Raw genomic sequence first — 12,206 nt, forward strand, 5'->3', positions numbered from 1 at the left:
AGAGATAACAAAACCAGTTTAAGCCAGTTGTAGTTAGCTTCTCTGAAGGAATATCCCAAACATCATGAGCCAGTGTGGTGTAGTGGTTAAGAGCGGTAGACTCGTAATCTGGTGAACCAGGTTCGCGTCTCTGCTCCTCCACATGCAGCTGCTGGGTGACTTTGGGCTAGTCACACTTAGAATCATAGAATCATAGAGTTGGAACAGACCACAAGGGCCATCGAGTCCAACCCCCTGCTAAGCAGGAAACACCATCAGAGCACTCCTGACATATGGTTGTCAAGCCTCTGCTTAAAGACTTCCAAAGTAGGAGACTCCACCACACTCCTTGGCAGCAAATTCCACTGTCGAACAGCTCTTACTGTCAGGAAGTTCTTCCTAATGTTTAGGTGGAATCTTCTTTCTTGTAGTTTGGATCCATTGCTCCGTGTCCGCTTCCCTGGAGCAGCAGAAAACAACCTTTCTCCCTCCTCCATGTGACATCCTTTTATATATTTGAACATGGCTATCATATCACCCCTTAACCTCCTCTTCTCCAGGCTAAACATGCCCAGCTCCCTTAGCCGTTCCTCATAAGGCATCGTTTCCAGGCCTTTGACCATTTTGGTTGCCCTCCTCTGGACACGTTCCAGTTTGTCAGTGTCCTTCTTGAACTGTGGTGCCCAGAACTGGACACAGTACTCCAGGTGAGGTCTGACCAGAGCAGAATACAGTGTCACTATTACTTCCCTTGATCTAGATGCTATACTCCTATTGATGCAGCCCAGAATTGCATTGGCCTTTTTAGCTGCCGCGTCACACTGTTGGCTCATGTCAAGTTTGTGGTCAACCAAGACTCCTAGATCCTTTTCACATGTACTGCTCTCAAGCCAGGTGTCACCCATCTTGTATTTGTGCCTCTCATTTTTTTTTTGCCCAAGTGCAATACTTTACATTTCTCCCTGTTAAAATTCATCTTGTTTGTTTTGGCCCAATTCTCTAATCTGTCAAGGTCGTTTTGAAGTGTGATCCTGTCCTCTGGGGTGTTAGCCACCCCTCCCAGTTTGGTGTCATCTGCAAATTTGATCAGGATGCCCTTGAGTCCATCATCCAAGTCGTTGATAAAGATGTTGAATAAGACCGGGCCCAAGACAGAACCCTGTGGCACCCCACTAGTCACTCTTCTCCAGGATGAAGAGGAACCATTGATGAGCACCCTTTGGGTTCTCTGAAGTCTCTCAGCCTCACTCACCTCACAGAGTGTACGTTGTGGGGGAGGAAGGGAAAGGAGATTGTTAGCCACTTTGAGACACCTTAAGGGAGTGATAAAGTGGGATATCAAATCCAAACTCTTCTTCTGCTGCTTGTTTCTTTCACACAGAGAAGCTTCCAGAACCCTCTTGAATCAATTAGAATAGGAAAGATCGCTACACATCAGATCAATACTTTCTGTACTAAGAAATGCAAACTGAAACAAACACACAAACTTCATCATCTGTGGATTTATTTATTTTTTTACAGCAAATACTGCATGGAACTAGATGTTTCATCAGATGAGAGGCTGCCACAGAAACTATCCTCACTGGCTCTGGTTCCTGGCTCTTTTCTGTAGCATGCATCTTTCTGTTTTTGGAGGAAGCCATGTAACAGCCATTAAGTGGCAAGGTGGGAGGCACAGAAGGAGGGACTTTGTCTTGCAGCAGGATCCACAGGGCCAGCAGATTCTGACGTAGATCTTTATTCCCTCTCTTGCTCCTGATCAGATGCACCAACTTGGGAAAGAGATTGGGGGAAGGGGGCTGACATCACTTGACGACATCACACCCAGGTGCCATGCGCAATGTTGCGATGTTGTGCATGACACCCGGATGTCATACATGTGGGAATGTTCAGGGAGGCAGGAGAGGATATATTGTTTAATTATATCCTTCCCAACTTGTGTTAACAAGTTCTATGATTTAGCAGAGTAACATTCCCCTTTTAAACTTACACATCAGACAACATCTTTGCCAAGCTTGCATAAGCCTCTAAAATAAGTTTCCTTTATTCCCTCTTAAAAGAATAGACATGACACAATCTTGTATAAAAGTATATAAAATAGTTTACTCACATTCTGTTCACAGAAGGATCCCAGAAGGCAGACTTAGGTTACAAAATATATACATGTGGAGTCCATCCCATTAGGAGATAGTTCCTTCCTGAGCATCTCAGGCTAAGGAGATGTTGCTTCTTCGAGGAATGGAGTCAGAGAGATGGCTGCCTCCCTTGTGCTATTTTGTTACCTGCACAGGTGAGGTCACGCCCACCTCTGGTCACATGTAGAGGAAGTTTGTCCCAGCCCAGGAGGAAACAGGAAGTTCCAACTGGCTGGTCCAGATATCCCCTTTTTATGTCCGCTCTAGGAATGTTGTATTTGACTGCTCCATGTTTCACACCCCACAATACTCAGGGCCTGGACATAACACCATCAGGCGTGATGTCTGAGTGTCACAAGGCAGCTCAACTTCCATGGCCAGCAGCTTCTCTGTCTCCTTTTACTCCTCCTTCTGCTGCCCCCATGGGCCAGGGGTTGCTTCCCCACAAGAGGAGGAGGTGCCACCGCATTCCTGGCTCATGCAACCCCCAAACATCACACACGACAGTGTTGCATCTGGCTGTTGTGCACGACAGTGTCACATCCAGGCATCATGGACAATGTCATGACATCATGCGTGATGCTTGGGCAAACATTGAGGGGGCCCAGCCTCCCACTAACAAATATTGCAGAGATGCCACATGAGCGAGATGAATAAACACCCAGCAATAAAATATAATGGGAGAGGATTTACCCCAGCAAATTATTTGTCAAAATTACAAATACCCAAATGTTGTTTAGTCGCTTAGTCGTGTCCGACTCTTCATGACCTCATGGACCAGAGCACGCCAGGCACTCCTGATTTCCACTGCCTCCCACAGTTTGGTCAAACTCATGCTGGTAGCTTCGAGAACACTATCCAACCATCTCGTCCCCTGTCGTCCCCTTCTCCTTGTGCCCTCCATTTTTCCCAGCATCAGGGTCTTTTCCAGGGAGTCTTCTCTTCTCATGAGGTGGCCAAAGTATTGGAGCCTCAGCTTCACGACCTGTCCTTCCAGTGAGCACTCAGGGCTGATTTCCTTGAGAATGGATAGGTTTGATCTTCTTGCAGTCCATGGGACTCTCAAGAGTCTCCTCCAGCACCATAATTCAAAAGTGTCAATTCTTCGGCGATCAGCCTTCTTTATGGTCCAGCTCTCACTTCCAAATACCCAAAAACAGACGGTCATTTACCCTCGCTAGATTGAACGTGTTGCCATCTGCCTTATTGCAGGGCAGATTCGAGGGTAAACCATACGTGGAACGAGTCTGCCCCTGTGGCTCGATGGAGGTAGAAACTATCTCTCATGTCTTGTTACGCTGCCGTTTCTACAGGGGTATACGCTCGGTATTTACCACGCCTGTTATACAAAAATCTCCAAATGGGTCCAAACTTCAATGTCTAAAACTCCTGGTAGAGGACAAGGATCTAGAGATCACGCTAAGGTTGGCCAAATTCTGTGCGACTGCCATAAAACCTAGGCAACAAGCTGTACTACCAAAATGATCAAGGTTTTAAATGACAATTTAAAAGGGACCTGTCAGGGAACTGACATCAGAGCAGAGGGGGGAGGCAAGGCTTCCAGATTCTTCAGGAGAGGGAACGAGTAAGGGTAGAGAGAGAACATCATCTGGGGAAGGAAGTCCAGGTGACACCAGGAAGAAGGGAGAGGGAGAGAGCATCTTGGAGGTGAGGCTCCGAGACTCTTCCAGTGAAGTCAGTGAGGAGGATGGAGGACCACCACTAGGCACGCCCACTCTGCGCAGAAGGCTTCCGTGCAGAGAGGCGAGGCGTAGGTTGTCCGTTAAGGAATTCTTATGCTGCAGGAAATTTAGGAGACACCCACTCACGGACTCTGCTAGCGACTGAGCAGCAGCGGCAAGGCTGCTCAGTCAGGGAAAGACACAACCGCCCCTAAGCAGTTTGGAACAGCTAGAGGTTTACACACAAGCAACCCCAATTCCCCTTGACAGCAGTCCGTGAGTCCCTTACGTTGCTTGTGTGCAAGAGGACCGGGGTACAGTCATGAGTCAAACCGGAGGAGCAGGCGCAGGAGAGGGAGCCAAAAGCGGACAGAGTCTGGAGGAGAGAAACCGAGACTTGGAGCAGCAACTGGCTCTACTAGCAGCGCGGCTGGATGAAAGGAGGACACATGATGCCCAGGGGAACATTACCCCCATCGCAAGAAAGGTACCGGGACTTGTGCAGAAGTTTGGGGGCAACCCCAGAGATTATAATGCTTTTAAGACCGAAGTGCAGTATGCGCTGGACCTGCAGTACGATGACTTTGCCAATGATGGGGGGAGAGTCGCTTTCGTGGTGGGGCACCTGGAGGGGCGGGCTAGAGATTGGGTTCGACCCCTAATGGCGGCAGAGAATGCGGCCTTGAAGGACCTGAGAAAGTTTTTTAGCGCGATGGATCACATGTTCTCGAGCGATGTTGAATTGAGTGTGACGTGCAAGGAACTGATGGGGTGCAAACAAGGAAACCAGTCAGTGAGAGAGTACTGGTCGAGATTTGCTATGCTGATCCATAAACTTGGGTGGGATCTGAGTTCGGAACCAGTACAAATGTTGTTTGAGGAGGGCTTATCCCCTTGGGTGAGAGACGAACTTTCCCGCTCACCCCGCCCAGAATCGATGGACCAGCTGACCAAGTTGGCGCTCGCTGTAGGAGTCCGACAAGAAACGCGCGCTCTGGAAAGGCGGGAAGGGAGAGCAGAGCGTTGGCATGACAACCGCATTCCAGACATGCCAGCGTCTACTGTGCCACCCGAGGAGCCAATGGAGATTGGAGGAGCGAGCGAGCGCGGGTTTTCAAACTCCAGCGAGGTGCGTAAGAAGGAGGGGAAAACAAGCAAGAGGTGTTTCCTATGCCAGCAGCCGGGACATTTTGCCAGAGCCTGCCCTCAGAAGAAGGCGTGGCAAGGAATGGTGGGGGCAGTGGGGAGTGAGGAGGAAAAGAAGGAGGCACCGGGAAACGGCAGTGCTTGGCTGCAGGAAGGCGGGCACAGCAGCCAGGCGAGCAACCAGTAGAAGTGCCCAAACCAGACCCTCCCCGAGTAGCCATCGCCATAGAGGTGGTGCTAGAGCTCCCAAACGGACACCCCATCAAAGTGAAGGCGTTGCTGGATTCAGGCAGCTCTTGCAACTTCTTTAGCAAGGAGTTTGCGCTAGAGCACCATCTACAGGTGGTGCCTCTAGAACATCCCCTGCAAGTAACCATGATTGATGGGAGAGAACTTTTGGGAGGGGAAGTAACCCACCAGACCCCTCCCATGAGAATGACAGTTTCCAGACACACTGAGACCATTGCCTTTCACGTAGCCACCTTAGCAGGACCACCTATCATACTGGGAATGAGTTGGCTGGCACTGCACGACCCAATAGTAGGGTGGCACCAGCGGACAGTCACCTTTGGGTCAGCTCACTGCGTAGAGCATTGCCACGAAGGAGAAACCCCGAGGATGGCAGTAGCCAGGGTGGCAGGGATGGTGGTGGGAGAAAAGGGGAGAGTACCACCTCAGTATGCAGACCTGGAAGAAGTCTTCAGCGAGAGAGAGGCGGATAGACTACCCCCTCACCGGCCCTTTGACTGTCAGATCAACCTACTCCCAGGGGCTCAGTTACCAGTGGGTAAGCTGTACGCCATGTCAGACAGGGAGATGCAGGAGTTGCGGAAGTTCATTGACAAGAATCTGAAGAGGGGCTTTATACGTGAATCAAGGGTGGTGGGGGGCAGTCCAGTGTTCTTTGTGGACAAAAGAGACTCCAAAGAGCCCCGCTTGGTCGTAGATTACAGGTCCGTGAACATAGGCGCCGACTCCATGGGGCCTGAGGGGGCCCGAGCCCCCTCAAAAATTCGTTTGGGGGGGCTCCGCCCGCCCAATAATCTTGGGCGCCCCTCCAGCAGAGCGCCGCCACCGATCGCGCGGCTCTGTTCCTTGGCTCAGCCTCCCTCTCGCCTTGACGTCACGGCGCCCAGCTACGGTCTGTCTGCCCCCCCCTCCACCGACACCACCCCCAAACACACACACACACACAACCTGCCCAGCGTGCTCCTAACGAGCGCCCACCTGCCAGCCTCAGTGTGGCTTCTCTGGTTCCTATTATGAATGTGATTTCTGCCTCTCTGTGTATAGAAGGCATCGACAAGGCTGTGTGCCCCCCTTTCTTTCTTTCTCTCTCCCTCTCCCCCCTTTCTCTCTCTCTCTCACACACACACCACAGGGAAAGGCGAGTGCTGGGAGGTGGGCGGGGGGGAGCGGGGGGTGAGGGGAGAGGCGGCAGCAGCAGCGGGGAGTAAGGGAGAATAGCGATATAAAATCAATTGCGGCTGGAGGGTGAGCGAGAGTTTCAGCTGGGCTGTAGGGCGGGCGGTGAGGGGGGGAGAGTGTGAATCTTTGAGGAAGGCGAGAAGGAAGGAGGGAGGGATAGGGGTGAGATTGAGAGAGGGGGAGGGAGGAGGGGTGGGGGAAGGAAGGAAGGAAGGGTTGGAGGAAAGGAAAGAAATGAATGAAACAGGAAGCAACGAGAAGAAGGAAGGATGGAAAGGGTTGGAGGGAGGGAAGGAAGGAAGGAAGGAAGGAAGGAAGGAAGGAAGGAAGGAAGGAAGGAAGGGAGAGAGGGGTGAGATTGAGGGAGGGGGTGGAAAAGGAAGGAAGGAGGGAGGGAAAGAGCGAGAGGGAAGGAAGAAGGGAAAGAAAGAAAGAGCAGGGAAGGGTTGGAGGAAAGGAAAGGAATGAATGAAACAGGAAGCAATGAGAAGAAAGGAAGGAAGGAAAGCGTTGGAGCAAAGAAAGGAAGAAAGGAAGGAAAAAGGAAGGGAGGGAGGGTGAGATTGAGGGAGGGGGTGGAAAAGGAAGGAAGGAAGGAAGGAAGGAAGGAAGGAAGGAAGGAAGGAAGGAAGGAAGGAAGGAAGGAAAGAGAGGGGGAAAGGAAGGAAATAAGAAGCAATGAGACGAAGGAAGGAAGGAAGGAAGGAAGGAAGGAAGGAAGGAAGGAAAGAAAATGAATCAAATAAGAACAAATTAGCGCTGGCTGAGTTTGCATACAATAACGCCGAACAGGGGTGAGTCCGTTTATGGCGAATTACGGGTGTCACCCCAGGGCTTTCCCAGGGGAAGGGGAGGGAAGTTGGAGTGTTCCCGCAGCTGAAAAATTTGTGGAAGAGATGGAGGCTTTACACCAACAGCTTAAGTTAAACCTGGAAAGGGCCAAGGAACAGTACAAGCGGCAGGCAGACAAGCACCGCAGGGAGGGAGAAAACATAAGAGTGGGGGACCAGGTGTGGTTGTCTACCAAAGGGTTACCGTTCAAAGGAGGGTGCAAGAAGCTACGGCCAAGGAGACTGGGACCGTTCGAAGTAGCCCAGCAAGTTAATCCGGTGACCTTTAGGCTCAAATTGCCATCTCACATGAAACTGCACCCCGTGTTCCACAGGTCCTTACTTTCACCGTTCAGGGAAGGGAGGGAATTTCTGGGTCAGCAAAATGAAACACCCTTGCATCCACAGATGGAGGAAAGGGAACTCAGTGGCCATGCAGCGGAAATTCTCGATTCCAGGTGGAAAGGGGGGCGAGTGGAGTATTTGGTGGCGTGGGAGGGGGAGCCAGCAGAGGAAAACGCATGGGTCCCAGCAGAAGAGATTAGGGATGAGTATCTGCAGGAGGAGTTTCATAGCAGATACCCAAGAAAGCCCAAACCACCAGAGAGGTTCTGGGGGGAGCAATTTGGCACCACCGATGAGGAGGAAGAATTTGTGGGTTTTCCCGCCTCCGAAGAGGAGGGAGGGGATTTGTCAGAAGAAGAATCCGATTGGGGAGATTGGGGAGAGAGAAGAGACAGCAGCAAATGGAGAGGGGTGTTTGAATCATCAGATGGAGAGGAGAGTTCCTTCCGGGGGTTTTCTGCATCACCATCAGAGGAAAGGACGGGGGGGGGTGGAGGGCCCTGGGGGGGAGGTGGATGTCAGGGAACTGACATCAGAGCAGAGGGGGGAGGCGAGGCTTCCAGATTCTGCAGGAGAGGGAACGAGTAAGGGTAGAGAGAGAACGTCATCTGGGGAAGGAAGTCCAGGTGACACCAGGAAGAAGGGAGAGGGAGAGAGCATCTCGGAGGTGAGGCTCCGAGACTCTTCCAGTGAAGTCAGTGAGGAGGGTGGAGGACCACTACTAGGCACGCCCACTCTGCGCAGAAGGCTTCTGCGCAGAGAGGCGAGGCGTAGGTTGTCCGTTAAGGAATTCTTATGCTGGAGGAAATTTAGGAGACGCCCACTCACGGACTCTGCTAGCGACTGAGCAGCAGTGGCAAGGCTGCTCAGTCAGGGAAAGACACAACCGCCCCTAAGCAGTTTGGAACAGCTAGAGGTTTACACACAAGCAACCCCAATTCCCCTTGACAGGACCGGTTGGTTAAAGGTATACAGGTCGGAGCCAAACAGTACAAACTGAGAGCATTTGCAGATGATTTAGTATTGATGCTACAGAAGCCAGAATCTAGTACTAAAAGAGTTTTAGAATTGATTCAAGAATTTGGTCAAGTGGCAGGTTTTAAATTGAACAAGTTAATAACTAAGGTTTTGGAGAAAAAATTAACACTGATTGAAGGAGATAGGTTTCAGAATGAGACAGGATTGACTGTGGTAAAGAAAGTGAAATATTTGGGGATTAACATGACAGCCAAAAATGGGAACTTATTTAAAGACAACTATGAAAAATGCTGGGTCGAAGTGAAAAAAGATTTAGAAATCTGGTCAAACTTGAAGCTTTCACTGCTGGGTCGTATTGCTGTGATAAAGATGAATATATTGCCAAGAATGTTGTTTCTGTTTCAAACATTGCAAATTGTGGACAAAATGGATTGCTTCAAGAAGTGGCAGAGAGATATCTCTAGATTTGTCTGGCAGGGCAAGAAGCCCAGAATAAAATTTAAGATACTAACAGATGCAAAGGAAAGGGGTGGATTTGCCCTAAGCCTTAAACTTTACTATGAATCAGCAGCCTTTTGCTGGTTGAAAGAATGGCTACTTCTTGAAAACGCAGACATTTTAGACTTAGAAGGTTTTAACAATGTATTTGGATGGCATGCATATTTATGGTATGATAAGGTCAAAGCACATAAAGTATTCAAAAACCATATTGTCAGGAAAACATTGTTTAATGTCTGGGTAAGATATAAAGACTTATTGGAAAATAAAACCCCAAGGTGGTTGTCACCAATGGAAGCAAAAGCTCAGAAAAGGCTCAATATGGAGACCAAATGGCCGACATATTGGGAAATTTTCGAACAAGAAGGAGACAAATTGAAATTGCAGAGTTTCAAAAAATTAAAAAACAAAGTGAGAGATTGGCTTCATTATTATCAGATAATGGAGGCATATAATTTGGACAAGAAAATCGGCTTCCAGGTGGAAAAGTCAAAATTAGAAACAACTGTTAGAACCCAAAACTAAGAATCTGTCAAGAATGTATAACCTGCTGTTGAAATGGAATACTCAGGCTGAAACGGTGAAATCTGCTATGATTAAATGGGCACAAGATGTTGGACATAATATTATGTTTGCTGACTGGGAACAGTTATGGACCACAGGTATGAAGTTTACGGCATGTAATGCCTTAAGAGAGAATATTATGAAAATGATATACAGGTGGTACATGACCCCAGTCAAGCTTGCAAAAATCTATCATTTGCCCGATAACAAATGTTGGAAATGTAAAGAAACGGAAGGTACATTCTTTCACCTTTGGTGGACGTGCCCAAAGATTAAGGCTTTCTGGGAAATGATATATAATGAACTGAAAAAGGTATTTAAATATACCTTCCTGAAGAAACCAGAGGCCTTTCTCCTGGACATTGTCGGCCAATTGGTGCCAAAGAAGGACAGACCTTTTTTTAGGTATGCTACAACAGCAGCAAGAATACTCATTGCAAAGTATTGGAAGACACAAGATTTACCCACTCTGGAAGAATGATCGACTTCATGGAATTGGCAGAAATGACTGGCAGAACCCGAGACCAGGGAGAAGAGTTGGTGAAAGAAGACTGGAAGAAATTTAAAGACTATTTACAGAAATATTGTAAAATTAATGAATGTTAGAAGGATGTTGGATAGAAACTAAGGGGTTTCCAGCTGTAATGCTTTAGGAGATACGGAAAAAAAGGTTTATAAATGGGTAAAAGCTTAATGGTAAGGATTTGCTGAACTAACAAATTGAAGTGGAATACAAAGAAGGGAGGTATGAGGAGGTCTGGGGAAATAAGCGTAAGGAAGATATGTTATGGAAAATTATTTGTTTTTTAACTGTTTTTATGTTGTATTTTGTATCTTTTTATTTTTTATTTTTTATTGTTATATTTTAAAAACCTTAATAAATATCTTTTGGGGGGGGGAAGGTTTTAAATGACAATTTTAGTGATCAAGATTTAATATATATTTTTAACTGCCGCTGTATCTGAATTGTCTCTATACCCAATTGCAATTCAATGTATTCCTGTTGTGTTTTATGAGTTTCCTGATATTGTAAGTGAGCCGGAACTGGTCTGTGACCGCAGTAATAAAATTCAATTCAATATTGCGTAGGGGTTCAGTCCCTAGGAGTCAGCACCCCTGTAGTTGCTCCCTGGTGACAAGGGGTGCACCAATTTCTATTTCACCACAGGTACCAAAATGTCTTGGGCCTGCCCTGCAACAAACTATCAATTCTTATTTTTATTATTAGCATCCTTTGCCTCTCTCTGTTTAGTTTGGTTTATGCTTTACATGGTTTCTGCCTGACTGAAAAATACAATCAAACGCATTGGGGGGAAAGGGTAACAAAATAAAATGTGGATAATTGGGGGGGGGGGCAAGAGAACTGGTGTTGACAGTTTCACCCAGCTCTGGCTCCTCCTTTTTCTCATCTTCTTTCTTAAAGTGGATGGGATAATTGCTTTTTCCGGAGGGTGTCTAACGCAACATATTTTTGTTTTGGTTATAGCAGGCAGGAAATACGTCTCTAGATTGCATATGCTTGACAATGCATAGGAGCCGAACAGTGTTGGAGGCAAGACGGCAAACAAGGGCGTGTTCACAATATACTTCCTTCCCCTCTGTCTGAGAAAGCAAAGAGCATGCTGCAGCTACTGCTGCCACTGTAGCAAAGGCAGAGGCCAAGGCATTCATTGGAGGCCGAATCTGCTGCATCCTCAGTAGTCCCCTCCCTGCCCCCCCCAACCTGTGGATCCTTCCACCTGAAGCCTCATGCTCCCATCAGTCCCAGCCAGCACCATGGTCAGCAATGAGGGGAGCTGGAGTCTCTGGAGCATCTGCATCATAGAATCATAGAAGCATTGCATTGTAGAGTTGGAAGGGACCCCAGGGGTCATCTAGTCCGACCTCCTGCAAGGAAGGAATCTTTTGCCCAAAGTGGGGCGCAAACCCATGACCCCGAGATTAAGTGTCTCGTGCTCTACTGGGTGTGCTATCCCAAGCACCGCTGGTTCCCCACCTCCCTCTGTAAAGGGCAGTGTTCACTCGTGCAAACAGAACAGACAGACAAACAAGTTCTGCAATCCCACACCCATCAAAGCCTTGTCTGTTGCTTTTACATAATAATAATAATCAAAGAATCGTAGAATTGGAAGGGAGCCTGAGGATCATCTATTCCAACCCCCTGCAAAGCAAGACTAAGCAGCTGCCCCATACGGGGATCCAGCCTGGAGCCTCGGAGGTATCAGCACCATGCTGTAACCAAATGAGTAGGAGTAGTAATAATAATAACAACAACAACAACAATAACAACAACAACAACAACAACCCATCTGACTGGCTTGCCCCAACCAGTCTTCCAACAAATTTAAACACAGGAAAACATCACACATTTTAAACATCCCTCTACAGGGCTGCCTTCAGATACCTTCTGAAAGTTTATTTCCTTGGCATTTAATGGAAGGGCCTTGCACTTCTACCGAGAAGGCCCTCGGCGTGGTGTTAGAAGGGAACACAAAATAAGATGCAAAGGGGAGGGACGCCTTGTCTTGCATGAGGGCTGAAGCGGAGTTGCGGCTGGGGCAATTCTGAGAACTTGCCTGAAAGGGGGGGCGGGGAGAGGGAGGGAGGGAGGGGGGAGAGGG

The 12,206-nt window shown here is 48.3% G+C and overlaps 1 protein-coding gene and 1 long non-coding RNA gene across 2 annotated transcripts in view; one reads left to right on the forward strand and one right to left on the reverse strand.

The window, feature by feature from the left end:
* The first annotated feature begins 326 nt into the window (after positions 1–326).
* LOC308582326 lies at positions 327–10,664 on the forward strand. The gene is made up of 3 exons (XR_014005627.1): positions 327–2,845; positions 3,275–3,604; positions 10,488–10,664. It is a non-coding gene; the product is annotated as an uncharacterized lncRNA (long non-coding RNA).
* Positions 10,665–10,946: 282 nt separating this feature from the next.
* Positions 10,947–12,206, reverse strand: part of LOC308581104 (killer cell lectin-like receptor subfamily B member 1B allele A) — a 61,769-nt gene continuing 60,509 nt past the window's right edge. Inside the window, exon 5 of the mRNA XM_081183576.1 lies at positions 10,947–12,161. Coding sequence (XP_081039702.1) covers positions 11,982–12,161 — 180 coding nt within the window. The 3' untranslated portion in view covers positions 10,947–11,981. The remainder of the gene's footprint in view (positions 12,162–12,206) is intronic.

This window comes from Podarcis bocagei (assembly GCF_964188305.1).
Source record: "Podarcis bocagei genome assembly, chromosome: 2".
Classification (NCBI taxonomy): Eukaryota; Metazoa; Chordata; class Lepidosauria; order Squamata; family Lacertidae; genus Podarcis; species Podarcis bocagei.